General features: G+C 51.5%; 11 protein-coding genes across 11 annotated transcripts; 3 read left to right on the top strand and 8 right to left on the bottom strand.

The window, feature by feature from the left end:
* Nucleotides 1–201: 201 nt before the first annotated feature.
* PMZ80_003058 (uncharacterized protein) lies at nucleotides 202–1,344 on the bottom strand (the record flags this gene model as incomplete). The annotated part of the gene is made up of 1 exon (XM_064871487.1): nucleotides 202–1,344. The coding sequence occupies one exon, from the start codon at nucleotides 1,342–1,344 to the stop codon at nucleotides 202–204; it is 1,143 nt and encodes a 380-aa protein (XP_064733940.1).
* A 1,991-nt stretch (nucleotides 1,345–3,335) lies between these two features.
* Nucleotides 3,336–3,665, bottom strand: PMZ80_003057 (uncharacterized protein; the record flags this gene model as incomplete). The annotated part of the gene is made up of 1 exon (XM_064871486.1): nucleotides 3,336–3,665. One exon carries the CDS (start codon nucleotides 3,663–3,665, stop codon nucleotides 3,336–3,338), a length of 330 nt encoding a protein of 109 aa, XP_064733939.1.
* Nucleotides 3,666–4,588: 923 nt separating this feature from the next.
* PMZ80_003056 (uncharacterized protein) lies at nucleotides 4,589–5,419 on the bottom strand (the record flags this gene model as incomplete). The annotated part of the gene is made up of 3 exons (XM_064871485.1): nucleotides 4,589–4,930; nucleotides 5,048–5,266; nucleotides 5,357–5,419. The coding sequence occupies 3 exons, from the start codon at nucleotides 5,417–5,419 to the stop codon at nucleotides 4,589–4,591; spliced, it is 624 nt and encodes a 207-aa protein (XP_064733938.1).
* Nucleotides 5,420–6,425: 1,006 nt separating this feature from the next.
* Nucleotides 6,426–8,075, bottom strand: PDE1 (3',5'-cyclic-nucleotide phosphodiesterase pde1; the record flags this gene model as incomplete). The annotated part of the gene is made up of 1 exon (XM_064871484.1): nucleotides 6,426–8,075. The coding sequence occupies one exon, from the start codon at nucleotides 8,073–8,075 to the stop codon at nucleotides 6,426–6,428; it is 1,650 nt and encodes a 549-aa protein (XP_064733937.1).
* Nucleotides 8,076–9,047: 972 nt separating this feature from the next.
* ssh4 lies at nucleotides 9,048–10,627 on the bottom strand (the record flags this gene model as incomplete). Its single annotated transcript, XM_064871483.1, has 3 exons — nucleotides 9,048–9,805; nucleotides 9,857–10,162; nucleotides 10,210–10,627. 3 exons carry the CDS (start codon nucleotides 10,625–10,627, stop codon nucleotides 9,048–9,050), a joined length of 1,482 nt encoding a protein of 493 aa, XP_064733936.1.
* Nucleotides 10,628–12,017: 1,390 nt separating this feature from the next.
* PMZ80_003053 (uncharacterized protein) lies at nucleotides 12,018–13,169 on the top strand (the record flags this gene model as incomplete). The annotated part of the gene is made up of 1 exon (XM_064871482.1): nucleotides 12,018–13,169. The coding sequence occupies one exon, from the start codon at nucleotides 12,018–12,020 to the stop codon at nucleotides 13,167–13,169; it is 1,152 nt and encodes a 383-aa protein (XP_064733935.1).
* Nucleotides 13,170–14,368: 1,199 nt separating this feature from the next.
* On the top strand, nucleotides 14,369–15,097 carry PMZ80_003052 (uncharacterized protein; the record flags this gene model as incomplete). Its single annotated transcript, XM_064871481.1, has 1 exon — nucleotides 14,369–15,097. One exon carries the CDS (start codon nucleotides 14,369–14,371, stop codon nucleotides 15,095–15,097), a length of 729 nt encoding a protein of 242 aa, XP_064733934.1.
* Nucleotides 15,098–16,000: 903 nt separating this feature from the next.
* On the bottom strand, nucleotides 16,001–17,698 carry DAL5 (Allantoate permease; the record flags this gene model as incomplete). The annotated part of the gene is made up of 3 exons (XM_064871480.1): nucleotides 16,001–16,251; nucleotides 16,337–17,304; nucleotides 17,352–17,698. The coding sequence occupies 3 exons, from the start codon at nucleotides 17,696–17,698 to the stop codon at nucleotides 16,001–16,003; spliced, it is 1,566 nt and encodes a 521-aa protein (XP_064733933.1).
* An 896-nt stretch (nucleotides 17,699–18,594) lies between these two features.
* PMZ80_003050 (uncharacterized protein) lies at nucleotides 18,595–20,001 on the bottom strand (the record flags this gene model as incomplete). The annotated part of the gene is made up of 1 exon (XM_064871479.1): nucleotides 18,595–20,001. The coding sequence occupies one exon, from the start codon at nucleotides 19,999–20,001 to the stop codon at nucleotides 18,595–18,597; it is 1,407 nt and encodes a 468-aa protein (XP_064733932.1).
* A 967-nt stretch (nucleotides 20,002–20,968) lies between these two features.
* PMZ80_003049 (uncharacterized protein) lies at nucleotides 20,969–21,982 on the bottom strand (the record flags this gene model as incomplete). The annotated part of the gene is made up of 1 exon (XM_064871478.1): nucleotides 20,969–21,982. The coding sequence occupies one exon, from the start codon at nucleotides 21,980–21,982 to the stop codon at nucleotides 20,969–20,971; it is 1,014 nt and encodes a 337-aa protein (XP_064733931.1).
* Nucleotides 21,983–22,221: 239 nt separating this feature from the next.
* On the top strand, nucleotides 22,222–22,839 carry PMZ80_003048 (uncharacterized protein; the record flags this gene model as incomplete). Its single annotated transcript, XM_064871477.1, has 1 exon — nucleotides 22,222–22,839. One exon carries the CDS (start codon nucleotides 22,222–22,224, stop codon nucleotides 22,837–22,839), a length of 618 nt encoding a protein of 205 aa, XP_064733930.1.
* Nucleotides 22,840–23,019: the final 180 nt, after the last annotated feature.

The following is a 23,019-nucleotide window of genomic DNA, read 5'->3' as shown; positions in this document are numbered from 1 at the left end:
GGTGCTATGTGCTGCACAAGTAGTTCATGACCCGGCGCCCTTCATGGTGATCCGCTGGTGATATACCCCGCACTTCGTGTTTGCAGCCACGATTGGTGTTTGCTAGGGGCTATTTACCATCAAGAAGACCGATTTATCAAGCACATGTGACATGAGTGATACACCAAGCCAAAGTGGCGGTTAAGTCATTCGGCGAGCCGTTCAAAGTCTGCTGCTGTTCTTCTGAGCTGCCAGCCACTCCTTGCTGTATGGATAATCTGTGTAGCCTTCTGCACTCATCTTCTTGTAAAACGTCGTTCGATCGTAATGGTTGAACTCGATGCCCCTTTGAAGTCTGAAAGGCAGGTCTGGAGTACTGATGAAATGTCTTCCGAATGCAACGCATACGTTTTCTCCGGTGTAAATTTCGCTGACGACTTTCTTGGCTTTGGCTGGCGTAAATCCTCCGGCAAGGATGATAGGTGCTTGCTCTCCCCACAACTCGACGAATGGATCATTCTCCCGCGTCACAGCATGATAGACACCAGTCGCTGAGTCACCACTCAATCTGCTCTCGACTAGATGCAGGTAAGCAAGATCAAGCTTCTTCAGCTCTTTAATCACGTGCAGAAACTGTGGCACGGGGTCCTCCATCTTCATGCCCTGGAAGTCCGACCATGGTGATAAGCGCATGCCGACCTTCTTGCTGTCGCCAACAGCTTCGATGACTGCTTTCGTCACTTCTAGACCGAAACGAGCTCGCTTCTCGACACTGCCCCCATACTCGTCAGTACGCTTGTTGCAAACGTCCTGCCAGAACTGGTCTATGAGATAGCCGTTGGCACCATGAATTTCGACACCGTCAAAGCCTGCAGTTATCGCATTCTTTGCCGCTTGAGCATAATCCTGGATGAACGATTCGATCTCGCCAGTGGTCAAAGCCTTCGGCACATGTCCCCCTTCTGCCGCTGGCACGGCACTTGCACTGACAACGGGATACGGGCCACCTTCCTGCCTCTGTAAGTTCTTGGGTACTGCTACCCGACCGAGGGCCCAGAGCTGCAGGTAGATAAAACATCCTTTGGCATGCACCGCGTTAGTCACTTCCTTCCAAGCAGCGATTTGTTTGTCGTTCCATATTCCAGGAACGTTATTGTAGCCAGACGCCTGAGGTGAGATAAAAGTGGCTTCAGTGATCAAGAGAGTTCCGGGAGTCGAAGATCTCTGTGCATAGTAGTCCTTTGCTATGTCGATCTGTACGTGCTGGTCGTCAGCCCGGAAGCGGGTTAGCGGTGCCATTATGATGCGGTGGTCGAGCTTGACATTGCCCAGCTTCAGAGGCTGGAAAAGGCGATTGTGTGACATGCTGTGACTGAAAAAAGCTAGAATGTCGACGGCGGGGTCCTCCCTAGTCCGGCTGTGGTGTCGTGATTTGGGAGTGCTGATTCAAATTGTAGATGCTGTTAGAGATGCTACTCATGTATTCAGAATGACTCAAGCAGATCAACTATAAAGCCGTGTCGTCTGTCAGGCTAATAAGTACTGATAAGCGGGATGTGAAAGTGCTCCTGGAGCATCACCGACCTCGGCACAAAGTTGCCATATCATTCCAATAACTCGCCGTACGATGCTCGGCTTACTAAGCATGCGAGGACAGCATGCTACGGCCTCCGCGCCGCATCTAGCATAGGCTGGATGGCTCGACACTGACTGTGCTTACCTGGAGGAAGGTATATGAGCTCGCAAGATTGTGTTAAGACGCACCTGAACACCTAAACCACCATATCTCGAATAGCAGACCTCGATCCAAACCGCCGTGCACACTAGATTGCCAGCATGGACACCGCCGCTGGATTCCAGCCTTTGAGCATCGTACGCTTCACTGGTATTCTCCACCGTTTGGCAAATGTCTCCCCATCAGACTTCTCTGCGCTGTGGGCAAATCATGCCGCCCTTGCCGCACCCTGGTTTCTGTACCATAACGTTCGAGGCTATACTCAGACTCACGCGACCGCGTCAGCAGCCATACCAGGCGCGAAAGTGGTGGACTTCGACGGAATGGTGGAGCTGTACTTTGATCCCTCCACATGCACCCTCTTCAATCCCAAGCTGTTAGAAGGCAGACCGGATAGCGAGGGCGCCCAGAAGTACTTTGAGGAGGTCATCTTTGTGGATGAGAAGAGATTCTGGGATCGGACTGAGCAGGCCAATGTCAGGAAGGGTGTAGAGTGGCAAGAAGGTACGATGGGCTTCGTGGGCAAAGAAGTCAAAGTGATAGTGGACGGGAAGGTGGTTGTTGACGTGCCGGATGAACTATGGAAGAGATGGCAGAGCTATGTTGGTGGGCACCGATGAGGCGAACAGATTGAAGGGGACAGTTCGAGATGGCTCAAATCATGATCCAAGCGAATCAGCCAACCTGCTCGATGGTCTCCCCAGGAGTACACCGTAACACCTGAGTGCATTTTCGTCCTCAACTCCGTGTGCGTCATATTAGGTATCGAGCTTCAACCGGCTGGTCAAGTTGTGACGACCTCAGTCGTCATACATACTAGTAATGACTGGCTCACATTCGACTGGTGACTGGTAGGGATTATCGCATAGCAAGTTCCATCGGATAGGTCGCGAAGATCAGAACCCTCGTCACGGACCTGGGATGGTGCCACGATTCTGTTATACGTAAAGAGCAAGAAGGTACTCCGTAGAATGAGCCATAATGAGATTGCAGAAGATGAAGCTCATCCGCCATAACTTCCAAAGCTGCAACAAGAAGATGATCGCTTGACCTTCCCGTTTCGTACTTCTGAGCGGCTACTTTGGCACCCGCCGATTGAACGGAGTGAGCGCTTTGAGCACAAAATTCACTCCGTTCAACTTAATCGGCGGGTGTTTGGATGGCTGGCGAGGCTGGGAGATGTCGCTTGAAGCATAGTACACGTACTGCCTCTACTGTCTGCCGTACTCTTCCAGCGGTGTACTACCATCGGCCTCAAGATCATCCTCCTACTATGTCGACGACCATCTTCATTAGCAATCATCTACACCTCTTGACGACGAGCATAAATCTGGGCGGACGACGTTTTCATTATGCTCTATGAGGTGCTAGGTGCACTCACTGCTTATCGCGCTTTTTCCGGTGTCCGCTACTGCCTCAATTTCGAATCGTCGCTCTCTGGCTCTCTGGTATCAACAGCTTCTAGCATGCAATCATGCCGTTGCAACCAGGCGATGACAGCCAAGTAGTTTGACTGCTGATTGGTTGATCACAGCGTGACCCCGGTGAGAGTGTAAAGAATGGTACTACTGAATGCCATTGACCAGAACAGATTGTGGTACTTAAACACACGAATTCTTTTTCATGACCTGATACCCTTCAGATTCGTCTTGACCCCCTGCCTCTTTCCCTCCCTAACTACCAGAACACAGACAGCATCAATATGGAGAAAGTCTATTGCGTCCTTGGTGCCCCTGTGGACCAATGCCCCAGCAACAAGCTCGTACTGCGACTGCAATCCTGCACCATAACAAACACCACGAACCTCCCACCCGAGATCTGCCTCCAAATAGCCCAGTGCGCCCTCGAAGCCGGAACCCTGCCTGAACTCTCTCATGTCTCCTGGTATTGGACCAGCCTCTGCAGACAAGCATATGACGAAAAATGCTGCAAGAAGAGTGAATGGCGACATGGTGACATGAGGCTCTGGACTCAGAAAGATAAGATGAATCATTACTGGATACGGGACCTGGGAGGGATCAAGAGCTACGAGCTGTGGCATGGTAGGGATCCTGATAGGTGGGAAGCCAAGAGGATATTGTTTCCTCCGTGGTCAGCTCAAATAACCTGTGAACAATCACATCCTGTTACTGGAGTTTCCTGTGAGGCGCTTAGGAATCTGGCGTCGGCGCTGGCATCTTCGCTGTGAAGTTACCAAGCGCCCCGCGTGTACCAACTACGATTTCGAGCCATAATGTATGCGACATGACCTTACGACACGCCAACCATCCAAACAAATCCTCAAGGTCCAGTGCGCCACTATTTGCTAGAGAGCCATACCGACCCTGAAAGAATCTACAACAGTATGTAGCGTGTCCCCTCCACAGCGCATTTAGCGATGACTAACACGACTTCCACCACAGCTTCTCACCATCAACAACCTACCCATCGAGATGAAAATCAAAATCATCAAAAACATCCTCTGGGACTACATCCTCCACGGCAACGAATCAAGCCGCGCAGCACTTCACAGCCTCCAGTTGACCTCGAAACAATGGCATGCAGCGGTGCAACACACACGCCGAGCCGAAAGCTCCTCGTTGCTTTGGGCTAGGATTGCGGTCGTTCAAGGCTGGCTCTCGGGTACAGCCTAAAACAGCATTCGACATGGGATACAATTGTGGATTCGGTTGGGGACATTCGGAGAAGTGTTCGGCACCTAGGAGGGGAGAGACAGTGACAGCGAGATCGAGGATTTTTTGGTGAAGGATGGTTAAGCGATTACTCGGCACGGTAAGGGAAGATCATCGCCAAGTCTGATTTCTGCAACCATTGATACATCCTATTGTCATATGTTTTGACTGAACCCCACAAATTTATGGCGTGCTCCCTGCCTCAAATCAAAGACATGAACTGATCCAACTGACCCTGACCACCCCTTCCACTTCCACTTCCACTCCCGCCTTGACTCATGGCAGGCACATACCCACCGCCAGTGCTAGCACCACTCCCAACCTGACCTTGACCACCACCACCACCAACCTTCCTCCCACCCCCAGCTCTTCCCTGCCCCTTCCCACCAGCAGTACCCTCCCCCTCAGGAACCATCCTCTTCTGCATCCTCCAAACCTCAATCTCTTTTCGTCGTTCCCTCAAAGCCCGATACATTGTTCCCTTGAGGCTAGCCTCGGGGTTACATTCACGGAGGACCATTGCGCGGATGATGGTTGGTGGGTGCTGTGTATCACGTCAGTATATATACATTCTTCTGTAGCAGAACTTGAGACTGAGGGTGTGCGGGTGGACAAAGACAATGGACGGGAAGAGTGGAGGGTAGAGAAAAGTGGTACCAACCCAACCATCAGCATGCAACATCCGAATAGCATAGTTGAGCATCTTCGCCGCCTCGACTTCGTGACCGTGAGCAGGACCGATTCCACTCTCAGGCCCAGAGGCATTGATATCGAGGTTCTTTGCGAGTTTGTTGTAGTAGTTCAGTGTTTGATGGAGGCGGTGTTCGAGGTCGGTGGGTGCGATGGTGAGGGCGGTGGAGGTGGATGTGGGTGGTGTGTTCTGCCAGAAATATAGCGTTAGTGTTGCGTGAAAGGGCTATGCTACCAGCGAGTGGCTCAACGGGCTGTCATTGGGGAGGAGACAACGTACGCCTGCGCTTGAAGCATTGTGCTGGGCGGTGGACATGGCCATTGAGGTTGGTGTTGATGTCATGATGTGTGTGGCTGCTTCTGGCCGCGTCAATACTTGCTCTGTCTCTTGGTGCTCTGAATTGTTGGCATTGGCTTCGTCTTCTTCTCACTAGTTGACATGGAGAGAAGATCTGAGGAGCTTGGGATAGACCTTATCTTCTGTCAGGCTGATTGCTCCAAATCATTTGGCGGAGCAGAGCAGGGCACGGGGCGGTGGCAAATGTTCATTTCAAGCATACGCCGGAACGATGATAGGCTTGTAGAAGGTACGTTGCAGCTTGTCAAGCAGGACGGATCAAAACGACATGCGCGTGAGGAGCCCAACATCAACGCAAGTCGCGTTCATGCAGAAGTCTCGCATCCATCATCACAAAACTCAACGTTGTTGCAAGATTGGCATTGTTGACAAGGCACGGCGATAGGTATGTGTCGACTGCTACTCGTTGGATTGGGAGCAATATCGCCCGGACTGGTTCAGGGTATGCATTGTGCAATGACTCAATTCTTGTGACGTCCTTACCATGTGCGAACTAGATTCGGACAAAGCTGTACGTTAATGTTGTTGTAGCAGAGTGAGCACGTGTCGGTGTAGACCTTGTGGATGGCCCAGCAAGGAATGGTGGTTCCCTGAAAGCTGTAGTGTACATGCAAGAAGCCGAATAGGCGGTGGCCAGATCTGGTGAACGTCCAGATGGTGATGTGCGCATACGTGTGTACCTGCGCAAGCCAGCATCGACCAGCGAAATGACGGTCGGTTGTAGAGAGGGTGGTGACAGGTGGTCGAAAGCCATGCAGCTGGAAAGGCAGCGAAGAATTGCATACACATTGAAGAGAAAGTTCATCGACCAGTCAACGTTCACGAGCTCGGCAGTGCCGCTCAGTCTTTGACGGCCAGGTAGGAATATGAATGAACAAGGAATTCACGTCCGAAAGGCTTCGTAAGTGTAGCAAAGTCTATTGATAAGCCTTACAGTAACCAGTCCGACACCCGCCAGCCAGTCTTCTCTTCGATGCACGGGCATTGACGATCATACCCAAATGCTCTGACCAGCGTCCGTAACATCAAACTCGCACTCCAATCCGGCCTCTTCCGCACTCTCTTGGAGCTGTGCCAAAATGATCTCTCCAGGACTTGGCCCATCCATCAAAGTATCCTTGACATGTATGATATGGACAACCAGGCCTTGCATCGGATCGGGTGGCCTTTCCGGTTGGACTGTGCTGGCAGAAGTGTCAAGAGATGGGGCACTCATCGAGGCATGCATGCCAAGATGCGTGGGCGGGTAATGCTGTTGCTGCGTGGCGGCTAATGGAGAGGCGGTCGATCCCGACAAACGAGGCGAGCCGGTACTGGAGGCTGTCTTGGCACCGGAGAAGTGGACATGCTTGGATAGCTGTGGTATGCGTGAAGGTGACGTGGCACGAAGAGATATCGGACTAACGTCGCCTGGCATGGACGAGGTCGAAAATGACGACTTACGCTTGTTCGACGATGACCGAGTGCCAACGTATCCACTAGGCATGCTTGCTGATACAGATCCGTCTGGAAGGCGTGCAAGCTGGTCCATATCCGATGTTGACGAGCCGCTTCCATTAAGCTTCTTCCGTTTTCGCAAGGAGTCAGGCGGACCGGCTTGCTCTGCCGCTCGCTTGACTTCGTTTGCCTGTGTAGGGGTATCCACGCCAGCAGCCTTCTGTGCTTTATAATCGCTGACTTCCCTAGCGAGGAACAACAGTTCTTGGATCAAATGCCTCGGACACAAATGGCCGTAGAGATCACTGTCTCGCACCGAGTCATCGTACGAACATTCAATGAATATAGCTTTCAGAGTACCATTCGCAACTTTCGGAGCTGCCACCTTCCACACCTTGTAGTTCTGTGGAGATGAGCTCACTGCATCAGGCTCAATGTCGCCAAAAACAAGTATTTCGGCGTTTGTTTCCTCATTGAGGATAAAGAAGGCCGAACTTTGGACCGGCTCAAATGAATGATCGTTATCAATAGCGCTTAGATTGGGAGTGTGTAGAGTCGAGTAACCCGGAGTTGTCGGTCCGGGTGGAAAACTGAACTGTGATGTCGAGAACGAGGGATGTTGTCGTTGAGGATGGACCGCTGCGAAATAAGACTCGTGGTCAGAGATCCTGGAGAGCCTCCTTTGAGGAAATGTATAAGGATCAGGCCACCCGGTTGATTCACTTCTGTGATGTGGAGGAGCGGCCGGTTTCGATTTGCATTTGCCGTGTGTGACGCCCATGCAAAGTGTAGCGAGACTATCGCATACACGAACATAACCACGAGCATCACCAGATCCCAACCGATTATTACCGCCTTCTTTCAACCTTCTGTAGGTCACGAAACCTACACCACTGCCTTCATCCGAGAGATTTGGCCAGATTGAGTCGTTGAAGATATGCGATTTGATTGCCTCGATGGTCGAATCCAGAGCAACGATCGTCTTTGCTTCTCTACCATATTCTAGAGCTGGAGTGTTGATGCCCATGGCAGACAGATGGTCTAGATGAGGATGCGTGATGAGGAATGCGTGCATCAGCTCTCTAAAGATGTATAGCGCATTAGCTCTCGCAGTGTAGCTGTGGCATTTGACGCCTGCAAAAGGCCCGTCTGCGATGACATGAGAATAACCACTCGGAGGTATGTCCTTCGAGAATAGCGGCATCTGCTGCGCAAGGATGCGCACGATGCTGGAAAGGTGCGTTCCAGCATCGACGGCTATCATCGAACCTTTCTTCCATTCTGATTGAGGCGCACGAACCAGTAGTCCGGTTACTGTATCTTCTCGAGGACCGCCGTTCGCTCCCTAAGCAATTAATGTCGTCAGCATAAACAGTGGCATGTGAGCATTTCGCGCAGCAGCGCTCCGCTTTGGAATCTCAACGTACTAGTATAATCACCTGGAAGGACGCGTCTTTCTTTCTCCCATGGACTCGTTGGGTGAGACCAGGATCTCGGTATGTTCCATCCCCACGCATCGGATCATGCAGGTTCCCGATCTTGTCTCGGCCACTGTATGCGTCGGCTGCTTTGTTTGCTGCTACAGCGACTCGGGTAGCTACTCCTAGAATCTATTGTTCAATCGCTTTCGTTTCAGGTACCGCGCGTGTACCGCTGTAGTAGGGATTCAGGAGCATGGAGTTAGGGGTCGTGTGAGCTGTCGCGTGCTGTCCCTTGGCTGTCAAATAGCCAGAGCAGCGTGACACCGCTAAGACATTGCAATCGCAAAGAATGTCGAGTAAGGTGATCCAAGCTCAAACGAGAGCTCAGTCTGCATACTTCTTGTTCCGCCAGCACAGCAGGCACGTTTCATGGTATGGCAAGCACAAACGACTCGGCATCTGTTTGGGGACAGCTCCTTCGCGGGTCGGGACACGTACGTCATTTGGGCTATTCGCGATTGTATCAATGTGGAGACAGACCGGCAAGCCTAAGGTCTAGACCTTGAATGCTACAATCACCTTGAGCCTCTGTGCAAGCAACGCATGAACCAACGTCAAGCAGGGATACAACCATGACTTGCAGTTCATGGAATGTTGGGTTTATTGATTAGAACGCTCGATCGCGTGGGAGTTCGCTGGCTAAATGCAGTATGAACATGGAAAATAGCTTCGTTAAAGTTGGGTATCTGGGTATCTCATGAGCGGGAACTCGAACCACCAACCGACTGATCGTACGTCGGTATCGGCGGCTGATCCTCGTTTGGACGTTGTACAAGCATCATCCTCTGAGCATCATCCGTGCTGCTCCGAGGACTGCCTTCTGGGCTTGTGTATTCTGGCGGCGGAACGATCTGCTGTCCGGCGGGAGTGTTCTCAACCGGCTGGTGTTGAACATCCCCCATGTTTGCATCATCCTGACTCAAGTCCTGCGACGATACATGAGCAAGATGCGCAAGCGATATTTCAGTTGGCGTTCTTACAGGACCTGGATTGCCCGAAGGTAGCCCTAGCCTTGCCAGGCCACTTCTGGTCCGTGAGTGACCGGGTTGATATTCTGGTTGACGCACGCCATCACGACCAGCCTCAAGCAGAATGCTTCCCTGCTCGCTACCATACGGAGGCGGTGGTGCCAGACTGCCAGTCATGGGAGCCAAGCCCCATTTCTTGACGTTGGCTTCGATGAAAACGAAGCCCATTTGGCCAAAGTTGACGTGAACAGTGCATGGGCCGTTTGCACCAACGGTTGGAAAGAAATTTTGCGATTTCAAATTGTGGGCGACTTCATCCAATTTCTTCCCATTCCTGGTAAAGAAGACGCTGCCCGTTCGTGGTCGATAACCAACGCCTATCACATCGCCCTGCACGTATTCCGGAGCATAGGAAGTGCCGCTAAAGGGTTGATTGTAACGCCGTTGGCCGTCCGAAAGATATGCTAGGGACGTTTTGTGGTAACCTGGGCACAGTAAGCAAGAGATTCTAAATAATGTCTGTGACAGGAACTCACCTGGTAGCCTGAAGAGAGGATATGGCTTTGTTGTCAGGCCAATGCTGATGGTGCTGGACTCTGGCTTATCATATATTTTTGCTTCCCAATAGTAGACTTCATTCTGCTTCGGTATAGGCAAGTTGCTCTGAACACTGCATTCTGAGTCGAAGAACTCGATCTCAGTCCTCGCCTCGACAAAGCAATTGGCGATCTCCAGTTCCGGCTCGAACTCCCATGCGGAGACACCCTTCTCTTGTATGGCTAGGAATTGTGATAACGATATATCTGTGGATACAGTCTCGGGAGGGTTGACCTGGATAAATGCTAGTGACTGTTAGCAATGTTCTGCCATGACCTATGTGCATTCATACCTTTTGCTCGCATATATTCCGTCCGTTGCAGGTCGTCCATACTCTCCAAGGCTTCTGCCTCTTCCCGGGCAAATGCTTGTTCATCATCGAATTCACCCGGTCGTCCTATCCTGTCCAGTATGATCCGGCCACGGGACGTGTATTTGAAGAAGAAGAAGATGGCAAGGACAAGTACAGCAATACCCGCCGAGCCAAAGGCGGACAGCAGACCAATAAGAATGCCTCTTCCTGTAGAGCCGCCATCGCTGATATTGATAACTATTGATGTAGGTGAGCCATTGTATGAGGTGAATTCACGGTGTCCGTGGCCGAAAGTTGGCGTCGAGGCATGTTGTTGTAATGAGGTCGGTGTACTTCGGGTAGATGTGGCAAGCGTCGAATGCACAGGAAATCGTCCAGGTATTCTTGCGAATCGCATCGCTCAATAGTCTGTCAAATGGTGGAAAGTTGTAGAGGTATCGCTGAGGGCCGACGAAGGGTGAGACCTCGTCGTCGCAACTGCCGACTCAATCCGGGTGAGTGGGGCGGATGTCCGTCGCAGCTTCCTCAAGCACAATAACAAGGAACTCGCTCGTAAAATCGTCAAAGGTATCGGGATATATCAGAGATCTGTCATGTTGAGGTTGTCGCAGTGACGAGGGTATCACCAGGATACTGATCAATGCTGAATGAACAGTCTGACTGCAGATTGTCTGGAACTCTAGACGACGAAGTGGAGGTGACGAAAGCAGCTCACATGGCACCCACGCCCGGGCTCAGATCACACCTGAGACGCCTGGAAGTACCCTAACCGGTTGACCGCATCAGCGGCGTCCAGTTGGGGGATCCTGACCTATCACAACGGATGTACCACGCAGGGCCGGCATTAGTAAGCTCCGATCGAACCGATGCGATATGGCAGAGTACGGTTGCACATTCACACCGGTCCTCCGCAGGCTGGCATCAATTCAGCTTCGTTTGTTCTTAGCCTGAGTGGACTTGTGACATCTTCACTGTCCACTTCCTTGATGCCAGCCTCTAAGAGTATCGATTCAGCACAACTACCACAACCGAGTCTCATGTCAAACGAGCCAGAAGACATCTTCAACGGGGTTTGTAGGTGCACATTGAATACCGTGTCATCATGATGGCACTTCGAGAGTGGCAGCTTCACTCTCCTCATGGTGTGATGATCTCTCCTTGAGCTGCTTCAACGATCCAAAGCAATCAATAGCAAAACGAATAGCCAGACATCCGGGATACGGCACGAAGGGCAACCCTCACCAGTACCCAATCAAGCATAACATCAGTCACCATATCGTGAGTCTTGCTGCAGCAATATGACACTGGCGATATGCTATCGGCTTTGATATCGCTCAGCTCCGGTGAAAGTTATATGCATACACAGTGAGGGCCGTGTGTAAGTACAGCCACGTACGACCAAACACGTGGACAGGGTCACGAAGTGCAAGTCAAGAATGGTAGGGTAGTATCCTAAACAGCGAAGCTGTGAAATCGAATCAACACATTCTAGTGCTTTTCACTACAGGTAAGGCACGCTACCGTCACTTCCTATGCCCGTCGGTCCTACATAAACGGACCAGATTCTTTTGAACTTGTGCTTTCCATTCCATGCAACTTTTTGATCGTTCTGTTACTCCATATCTTGAATCGTCTTTCAATCTTCCAACCAGAAAGCCGATCACCCTTCGAGCGCATTCGATTACGAAGGGCGTCAACCTCTACGAACAAATCCTTCCCTAGTTCATCACGTTCTGGGCATGATGGACGGCAGCCACTCTGAATTCTCCACTCCTTCATCACCAGTCATGGCACCCACCGATCTGCCCGAGCAGTCAGTCTCATCACCCAGCTCAGTAGCATCCTCAGATGACGGGTTCAGTGTCATCTCTGGTTCGGAGCTTCTCGAGCCTCAAGCCGCCGATGTCCCAGCCACCGTTTTGTCCGCATCATCCATTGTCACGCAAGAAATCACTCCAACAGCACCAACTCCCGCGATTGAACGTCTTGAGATCACCAATATTGAGGCCGAACGAGATCGAGCCCTCGAAGCACTTGCAGAACAGCAAGCCGCCGACCAGGCCACACAAGACTCTATCCGCGAGCAGCTCAAGGCTCTAACCAAAGATGGAGAGAAAGAGATCACTGATATCCCAACCCTTATTAGCCGATACCAGCTCGGTCAGCAACGTGTAGACATTGCAGAGAGTGTCGCCCTGAATCTAGGCAAGTTGACAAGAAAAAACCGAAGCGAAGCCTTCGACAAGATCCGAGCACTGGAGCACGACAAGAAGGTCCTCGAGGACACAATCGCTGCTCAGGCCCAGGCACTTGAGCTCGCCAAGGAAGAGGCTGCACAATTCAGAAGTAAAGCCTTGTACATCGAGAACACTGATGATGACGTCAATGGCAAGCTTCGAGCTTCTTGTCAAACCATCGAAGGGCTTCGGGAGGAGGTCGAATCCTTGGGGGCTCTAGCCCGCTTGCGCGGCGAGGAGACTGCAAATCAAGCCCAGAAGATCGAGGACCTGGAGAGGAAACTTCATGCCACGACGAATGAGGTAACAGTCACCCAGAAATCAGAGACGAAACTCCTAGAAAAGGTTACTGGTCAAGCTGTTGAAATCGATGAGCTCAAATACGACAACAAGGTTCTCCGACTCCGGGAAGAAGAGCTAGAATGTGATATTGAGGAGCGAGACGAGCAGCTTGACGACCTTCACAACGAGATCTCTACGCTCGAAGCCGACAAGGACGATCTTGAGAACCAGGTCCAGGATCTGAATGATGAGATTGAGGGGCTCAGAGACAGCATTGAGGACCTTAAGGCCCAGCTTGCAAATCGAGAGGGGAATGTCGACGAAACCAAAGAGAAATTACACAACGCCCGATGGCGAGGACGACGCCTCAAGAAGCAGCGGGATATTGCTCGAGCAGCCAAGAACGTGGGTGGTCGATAGTTGTGTATAGTGATGCAAGGGCGGATCTTCTGATTGCAGTTATGAACACAGCATGGTCAAGCAGATAGTCATGATGTTGGGTATGGCAAGCTAGGCAAGCGGTCACAAACTGTGGGAGACAGCCCATCTCGACATGCATTGGACATGTATTCGCTTTGGTTAGGGCGTTCTTGGAGGGCTCTTTCTGTGAACCACGGTTCTTCACGATATCATAAAACACACACGAAGACGAAGAGATAATGTCGTCCGTCTAGATATACAATCGTTGCTCATCACGCGACAAATGTATTTTGTCATCCTTCCTTGCGATTCACCTCGAACATAACGTAGCTCAGCGTTTGATGGTACCACTAATGGTAGTTAACTCGGCATTAGTAAGCCCCTGTCGAACCAATGCTAAATAGTACGGTTGCACATTCAGACCAGTACTTCGTAGCTTGGCATCAATTTGCTCTGTTTGTTTTCAGTCCGTTTGTGCTTGCTGATGTTTTTGGAAACCCATTTCATTTGTTCCTTGGATCGATCGCAGCTTCTTACACCATTCTCCATGAGAGGAGTGATTATCGATTTCGTTGATAGGCTCACCTCACGTACGCCCGAAGAAGCGTCACGTCACAATTTTTGAACCGCGAGCACCAGACTTCACTTCTTTCACTGCGTGACAGCCAACACATCTCCAATCCTCTCATGAAATGCTGACCAAAGGGAGTGCTTGATCAGGCACGGCGCCAATTACGGCGGCTTCGATACTCTCGTGATGGCCCTAGACCGACGGCATCGTACAGCCATCTGTGACGCGCGCCCTATGTAAGTAGTATATCTATAGCCCCCCTAGCGCATACGAGGACAGACATGTGCGATCACACACGCGGACGTAGTGCAAGTCACGACTTGTTTTCCATATGAGCCAAAAGTTCTGATGTCGATTCGACACTGTGAGTATATGTTCCAACTTTACTACACGAAATCCAAGACCCTGTCACTTACTATAAGGTTTGGGACGATATAAATGGCCGTTTTCCTTCTGCTCTTCTATCAATCCCTCCATGTCATCCTTGGTCAACTCGACAGTTCAAATCGTCTAGCTGTTCCTTGATCACGACCTGAAATACAATCATTCCCAGGGCATTGGACATCACACAAACAATATTGATCTCTACCCTACGGCAGGTCCTACGACACCTACCTAAACCGTCGCAATGGCTTGCAGTGCCCAAGGTCGATGCTTAACTCATTCTCTGGAAGTCCTTCGAGGCAGCCAACCGAACGCCCACGTCGAGCCACCATCTTCTGATACAGAATCGGACGATGGCTTCAGTATCATCTCTGACTCTGAGGTGATCTACACTCCACCACTCACAGCGACTTCCCGGTCTTCGTCGCCAATCGCACAGCAGCCAGACCTCACACAAGAGCTAGCTCGCATGACAAAACTCAACGCTACCCTTCAAACCGAACTTAACAGTGCCAAGGCCGAGCGCGACGAAGCTCAGCAGACGATCGAATCTCAAGATCTGGCCAAGAAGGCTGAAGAACACGCTCTCCTCGAGGAGCTTGACACACTACGCAAGGGCCCATCTGATGTCATCCCAGATATCCCTACGCTGGTCGAGAAGTATAAGGAGGAGAAAGCAGAGAACATCAAATCACAAAAATACATTAACGCTCTGACCGATGGCCTGCGCAAAGAGCACAACAAGGTCCGAAAGTTGACTTTGCAAGTATCCAACCTCAAGCAAGACAAGAAGGAACTCGAGGACAAAGTCACAAGTCACGAGAAAGAACTCGCTGCCTTGAAGGAGGAGAACGTATCCACGCAGAAACGAGCAGAGACCGATGTTCAACTTGCTGCTCTCTTGCGACCGATGGCGATGAGAAGGGAAGCCGAAAACGTGGTCTTGAAACAAGAGAAGGTAGACATGGAGTAAGAAGTGCGTAGACTGACTGATGAGATCGATGCATTGAAAGACTGCTAGCAAGGCTAGCTCTACCTCCGAGCCTGAGAGGAAGAACTATCCGCTGATCTCTAGCATCGTGACGAAAAAACTAACGACTTGAAGGACGAGATCGCTACCCTTGAGACTTTCATCTAGGATCAAGGCGACTAGATCAACAACCCGCAGAACGAAGTCGGCGACCTCAAGGCTGACAAGGATCGCCTGGTTAACGAGATTAGGGACATGAATGACAAGATTAGGGACACGAATGACAAGATTATGGACATGAATGACCAGATTATGGACATGAATGACCAGATTATGGACATGAATAACGAGATTATGGCGCTGAGGACGAGCAGGCAACGTCCCCAAGACAAGGTAGACAAAGCGAGATCGTCCCTGAGCAACGTGAGAACGATTGTCGACGACCGAAGCAGCGGCATAACGGTCGAGGTGAGAAGCGCCGCTGGCGTGACCGTGCATACAGCTTTTGTGATTGGAGAGTGAGGTGCAAGATAAATCGGGATGCTGATCTTGTCGTCTGAGGTTGAGACTTAGCTCGTTGGCGTCGTATACAGTCGGCCCGTGTTGCAAACAGCAACCATTATCTCAAACCATAGTTGATAGCATAAGACAACTGGCGATAGCTCTGGTCTAGGCACATCGCCTCTAATACAACTCTGGAACAGATTGCTGCATGCAAACATATTCCGAAAGGCATTTTCGGAAAAGCACCAGCTGGATACAAGTCTCAGATACACGACCAACAACAAGAACATCCATCATACATGTCTCCGTACTGGTCTTCACATGATCTGCGCTACATAATCCATCTCCTCTTTCCACTCTCCACTCGATCCCATTCCTCCCTCTCACGTCCTCACCCACAACTTACAACTCATACACAAACTCCAAATTCTCCCGATCCGTCAAATCAAGCCACTCCTGATTCTCCAACTTGACATACCCCGGCTCCTGCCTCTTCGCCGCCTTAATCTTATTCTGTCGCACACACCAAAAGTGAATGAAGATGACGTCGAGGATGCACAGTCCATAGCAGACGATGATTGTGATTTCGCCGGGGACGTAGCGGGGTGCGTCTTTTGGGCGGAAGGTCTGGGGGCCGATTATGTTGCCGGCGCCTGGCGAGTGTTAGTAGATGTTTGGTGAGCCAGCTAGCTTGAACTGCGACGTGAGATCGGGTGGAGCAGTTAGGGATGAACTTACAGTAAGCAATCAGGTACATGGCTGCAACGGTCGTTTTCTTGGTGTAACCTGCCACATTCGTGCTGATCAAGCTGAGGAGCGCAACGAACGGTGTCGGACTCGCTTGCGTGAGGTAGTACCCAGCCAACCGGCCAGAGCTGTTGCTGAGCGGAAGGGCAACGATGAGGATCATACCGAGGAGTGCCAGCGTGATACCACCGATACTCACCAGCAATCTCCTTCTCAGGCGGTCGCCAAGCCACCCAGAGAAGATCAAAGCCACCACTTCGACCGCACCCCCAGGAGTCCCATACAGCAAACTCTCCTCAGGCGTGTACCCAAACGACACAATCAGCTGCGAGAAGAAATTCGAGATACCACCATTCGGAATATCCGCCACCAATGCGTAGAAGACAAACGCCCACGTCAGGGGGTCAGTCAGCGCCTCCATAAGCTGATACCTCTTAAAGTGCTTGTTGCCAATACCCTGCTGATTCCCCCTCACTCTCGCAACAGCGAGGACTCGGTCACTCTTACTCAGCCATCTCGCGTTCAGCTGATTATCAGGCATAATCCAAAAGAACAGCAGCCCCAAACAAGCGGTCAACAACCCGAAAACTAGGAACACGATCTTCCACGGCGCAATGGAGACGCCGTTCTTCCTGGCTCCAACTGCAATCCCATACGCCACGAGGCCACCCAGTATCTGCCCGAAGCCGTTGAAGCTGAACCAGATGCCTGTTCGTGCCCCTTGCTCAGCCTTGGTATACCATTGACTCGTGAATAGCGCGAAGCCAGGCGTGACGGCTGACTCAAACACACCGAGGAAGAACCGCACTGCAACAGCACCGGAGAAGTTGCTCACAGTGGCGAACAACGCAAGTGTAGTTCCCCACATGACAACGTTGAATGCGCTGTATTTCGCGAGCGGCAGCCTTTGCAGGAGACGACTGGTCGGGTACTCCCATGCGAGGTAGCCGAAGTAGAACCTGAAAGACATTAGCGAATCGTTGAGAGAGTAAAAGGCAATACCAACATGCTTCCTAGCCACTGGTAGTCATCGCCCTGGAGGTTCAGGTCTGTCTTCAATCCCATGATCGAGGCGTACGAGATTGTCGTTTTGTCGAGATAGTTGATGCCATACACCAGGCACATGATTGGCATCAAATGCAAGTCGATAGTTCTCAGCAGACGCTTGTTGGTAGCTTCGTCGACTTCTATGATCTCGCCGGTGGTGAATGCTTTCATTGCTTCGTCGGCATCGTGGGAATGCGCAATGACCTTTTCGACATCGGCGGACGTCTTGCGTTCCGTGGTGAAGGTTGGTGGAGGACTGACCTCGCGGCCATTAATTATGAGCTTCTCGGGATCTGAGGTCGCCATTGTGAGCAGATGCCCTGCAGTGGAAGGACACTTTCTAGATTGTCGTCGATGGTGTAGGAAGTCCTCTTAGCTTCAATGGGGAGAGCAGATGAGTATCAGCACATTTGGCATTGAGGCAGAAACTATAAATCACGTCGGAAGGACTGTCGTGTGGTTATCAGCTGCCGGTACTTGTAGCAGAACCTGCGGTTCGCAGATCATCCCGACTATCCGTACTGAGTTCGTGCCACGCGAAAGCATATCAGCTCTCTAGAAGGAGTTCAGCGACAACGTCTGTGCGATGATGTTACCGAGGACTTACGACCAGTGGAAGGTGAGAAGAGGACGACAAGCATCGTTGATAGGCACGAAGTTCTAGCACTAATGGGGAAGGTGCGGTCCGGTGGCGCTCGGAAGCTTCGCCCAAGAGAAAGCCAATTCGGTCAAGGCGGGGTGCCCGTTCTTGGCTCGGAGCATTACCGTCATGTGTTGCAGGCATGAAGATAAGATACTCTGCAACGACATTACGACCCAGCTCCGGTGGGAAATTAGCTGACTGAGGATGGGTAACGGACGCACAATCGATGAAGATAGGCGTGCTGCCAAGATAGCACGTGAAAGGCATGATGAACGTGCTGTAGGCCCTGAATCGAGCTCGATATGGTTGTTATGCTCCTCTCGTGATCGCTTCTTTTAAGGCACTGGCGTGTCCCTGCATTCCATCTGAGGCGGTCAGTTTGTACTTACTGGGAGTCCAGCCACCAATTCACGCAGCTCAGCATAATGTGCAACCAGTCCCTCCTATTTACTTTTTCATCGACATGCCCCCAATCTGTTCCCTGCCCAAAGAGCTATACCGCGAATTCCCGCGCGTACTGTATCTGCGTTCACCCCTGACCCCCACCGACTGACACGACCTACCGCCTCGCCGCAAAGTACGCAACAGCCATCTTCCCAACCCCAACCATCTCATCCACCAACAAAGACACATCCTCCAAATCCCTAACCTTCATGATCATCTCCTTCATAACATTTCCCGCCCCAGCCACCCCTAAAGACTCAGTAACGCCCGCAAACTTATCCTCCGCAGCCTCCCTATACCCCTCCGCCCCAGGAAGCCCAGGGTATTCCTCAACCGTAATATTCAGCTCCTCCTCACCAATCTCCAACGTCATATACCCCCACGGATAATCATCAACATCCGAGATCTGGATTTGACTCATCCCAGCAGCAATAGACGATATCTTGGGATCCGAAGCGAGCGCATCATTCATGACCAGAAGATCACGCAAGTCAGTCGTCAGTGCTGCAGCGATGGCAAAGGGCACGCTGTACTGTGCTATGGCGAACGATGGCGGGTTAGGGATCCAAGTGACTGGATCCAGAACGAATGGACCCCCATATATAGTGACGTTACTGATATCATCCGCATTCCACGTCTGATTCGTCTGGCTGCGATAGTTGTTAATGGCATACACGAAGCCCTGTGCCCACGCGTGAACGGGATATAACTTGAGAACCATATCCGCGCTTGTCCAGTCTGTACCAAGACCCTCGGTGAGTAAGTCTGTCAGAGGCTCTGGAGAAAACGCGTGAAGGTAACCCTGAGGATTCTCGATGACATCTGGCGGGCCAACGATGCCGGCATGCGCCATCAGGGCAGCTTCGGCACCAAGTTGACCTGCGCGGGCTGGATGGAGGCGTCGTGTCATGGCGCCATTGGTGGTGTACGCCTGGAGACCACTTGCACTAGAGGCTGCGATGCCCATTGCGGATGCGATTGTGTCGGTGTCATATCCTAGTAGATTACCTACTGCAGCAGCTGTTGCCAAGTACCCGTTGATACCAATAGCGTGGAAGCCTTTGACGTATTCAACTTCGAGTGTGGTAGCAGCGCCGATCCGTGTAGCGAACTCATATCCGACAGCCATCGCGGTAAGAAGTTCTTCGCCAGTCTTGTGATATGCGGCGGCGACGCTAAGGAGGGCTGGGAACACAGTCGAAGAGGGGTGCGCGGCCTCGATGATATGGTTGTATTCGAAGTCTCCTGCGGCGAAGCCCATTAGGAGCATCTGTCCGGAGAGCGAGGTAGTAGTACCATCGATGGCAGAGTAAGCCTGACTGCTGTCGTTGCCGTAAGTCCAATGGACCATTTCGACGGCTGATCGGTAGATTGGTTGGACAGAACCAGTAAGCATGACGGCGAAGTTATCGAGCATGTAGATTGATAGAAGAGCCAGAAAGCTTGTGGGAATGGCGGAGAGAGTGGCGTTGGCGGCGAAGCTTGCCAGTTCGGCAGTATAGTTCGCTGTGGTTGCGTTCATCTCTGCTGTTTGTAAAGATGTGCTGGTTCCCTGAAGACCGCCATGCTTTCGGAGCCGGTGCTGTGCCTTTTGTATGTAAATCTCCACAACTTGCGGGTAAATAGTGTTGGGGTTGCTTGTAGGTAGGCGTGCGAATCTGGGACACTAGGCTTTACCTTGCAATCAAGTTTCTGCCTATTGCAGCAATAGACTTGGGCGCAGTCAACTTGCGCGTCGCGCCCCTCCAAGCCACGACAAGATTCGGTGCGGACCCATCAACAGGCCGCTGTTGAAAGGGATGTGTCCGGCAAACAAGACCAGCTCTCCATCAACAATGTTATGTAGCATAGCTAGCGTACCCTCACACCGGGAGGGGTCTCGGAGATAAGTACGTATGTGGACTCAGGGTCATACCTGCTCGGCCACCAGCTCCGCTCATGAATGCCCAGAAACGAGCGTCGGCTCGATGGTGACTAGATCGAAGGATGGCTTCTTCTTCGTTATGAACCTCTGTACGGCGCATTACGCCGGAACCTTGGAGCAGTTTGGGACGAAGTGTCGTGATCATTGGCACTTCTCAGAGAGCTCGTGGCGTTCTTTCTGGAATGGCCAGGGACTTGTCCATGCTACTTATACGGAATTCCGTTCAGAGTCTTGGCGACATGCATTTCGCCAAAAGTGCCGGCGGGATTCCGTACGGTATTGGGGATCCTTGCGCCAGCTGTGTAACTGGGGCCGCTCTAGCAACTCCGCAGTGGCCTCGATAACGGCGTGCAAAAATCTTCGTGCGAAGCAGACAGAAATTGGGTGAAGGACGTCACGCCGACGAACAGGGCCTGGAATTGAGCGAAGTAATTGATTTATCTTCTTCTGTTGCGTTGATACTACATGGAATGCCCAGAGTAAGTACATAATATCATAGCAGTTTGCTCCTTGTTCGCGTGTACGCTGATCTACTTACATCGTTCTCCCTTCGACAAGCCGCAATCTATCTCCTGTTCTGATTTCTCATTCCCAAAATCTGCACCATCCTAATGAAGATGTTGATGAAGTCAAGCTCGAGACTGACGCTTTCGTTGACCACATCCTTCCTTACCAATCCCCTCTCAGCCATTCGTGCATGGTGCAGGATCTTCTGCACATCATAGAGTGTGAAACCGCCGAAGACAGCCAAGCCACCGTACAGCCAGATGTTCTCCGACCAGGCCAGGGTTCGGACAGCCGTAGCTGGGAGAACAAGAGGCGCGAAACCAGTAAGAGCAACAACGCAGACACCAGCCAGCAATGGACCACCCAGGTAGAGGTATTTCTCCTGCTTAGCCGTAGCTCCGACAAATGCGATTGAGCCCATCATTCCAACAGTGTATAGACCAGCTCTTGCAAGGATAGCAGGGCTCATGAACATCAACGGACTAAGAACAGCTGCCTGTGCCAGGTTGAAGCCGGCCCACAGAGCATATTTCTGGACGTAGTTATCGGGATGCGTACGGAAGGTGCCGTACATTGTGCCAAGAGACGCTGCGAGGGAGACACCAATGACGACCCATGGGTTGAAGCTCATCAGTCTGTAGGACCATCCCGACATATGAAGTGTCCGGGCTGCAACTGCAATGATTCCAATGCCGAGGCCGGTGTGCATAAAGGTATCGTTGAGGTAGGCTCTTTCGTACTCAGGCATCGTCTCACCACGAGTTTCGCGGTTGAAGACAATGTTGACTGCAAGGGCTGTACCGCCCACAAGAGCTGCGCCATAAAGTAGTCGTTGGGTCAGGTTACCCTGGCCTGTCGGGGTGTAGGCCGGTTGCTGGTAGTTTCGCTTGAAGGCATTCTGAAAAGTGAGGCGCGATTTTGTGCACGCAGAGGATGCGCTTTGTAGAGGATTCGGGCTCGCTTTGTACTGAGGTTGTGATGAGTGGAAGGCGCGGATTACTGATGATGGTTTCGAGAATTGCTTGAAGACTTGTTGACTGACCGCGAGCGGCCGCCTCGCGAGGAACGACATTCTGGTGATCGCAACAATGATAATATTGATGGATGGAAGAAGAGAAGAGAGACAGCAGGCGATATGAGCTGTCGTAGATGATGTTGCCGCCGCAAGGCCAATGACGCAGAATGGAGTTTAGCCCGCCTCGGTTAGTAAATCCGAGTTTCGAGAAAGTACTGCCAAGACCTGATCGTATCTTTCCTCACGTCTGCTGACCATCAAGCAGAAGCCTCATCGTCGCAATCCAAGAAGGCATGATGGTGGAAAAACTCCATCTGTCGCACTTGCCACCTGAACTGGCAGTGTACGTGGCAAGCTACACAAATGTGAAGAACGCTGCCTACCTTCGCCAGCAACTGTTGGCAGGAAACCAAACCTTCAACTATGCCTTCATCGACGCCAGTACGATTCTCTCACGTGGGCATCTGCTGACAGCTTGCTTCAGAGCCTGTAACGACTACATTCATGACCGACTGAAGTCAAACAACGTCCAATCTGAGATAGTGTTCTGTCTGAGCTCTAACAACAACATTGGTGATGCGTTCAGGAGATTTGGAATTAGTGATGATTCCAAGGATATCGTCGTGGTAAAAGTCGGGGACTCGGCAGTTGAAGAGGGGAACCAGAACATGACCAAGAGCGGCATTGAGGCGCATCTGAATGGTTCTGTGGAAGGTACAAATGTCGATTTCAGCGATGCGTGGCTTAGGGATGTCTGTGCCCTGGACAAGGTGAGGAAGAATTACAAGATTGCTAGGCCGCAGCCGGCTAAAGGCCTGAAGGCAGTGAATGGAGATATGCACGGTACGAAGGACGAGAGGAGTGAGGTCGAGGTACAGGTATTGGGCTTGATGGCTTTGAGAGGCGCTACCTGAGAGCATCTGCCAATTGCCACGGAAGGCACCGTGAGCGAATCCGACGCGTGCCTGCCTCGATCGCAAAAGACCGTCCCTCAGCGCGAATCATGCCTGCCTTCCACGAGTGATGGGCGAGAGTTAGTCGCAACCACCGCCTTGTTCTGTGGATTGCGCATAAGTTGTCAACTCGATGCTAAA

Source organism: Knufia obscura (assembly GCF_036327395.1).
Source record: "Knufia obscura strain CCFEE 5817 isolate CBS 148926 chromosome Unknown scaffold_2, whole genome shotgun sequence".
NCBI lineage: Eukaryota > Fungi > Ascomycota > Eurotiomycetes > Chaetothyriales > Trichomeriaceae > Knufia > Knufia obscura.
The sequence above is the reverse complement of the archived record's forward strand: the minus strand, read 5'-3'. Positions and strand labels throughout refer to the sequence as shown.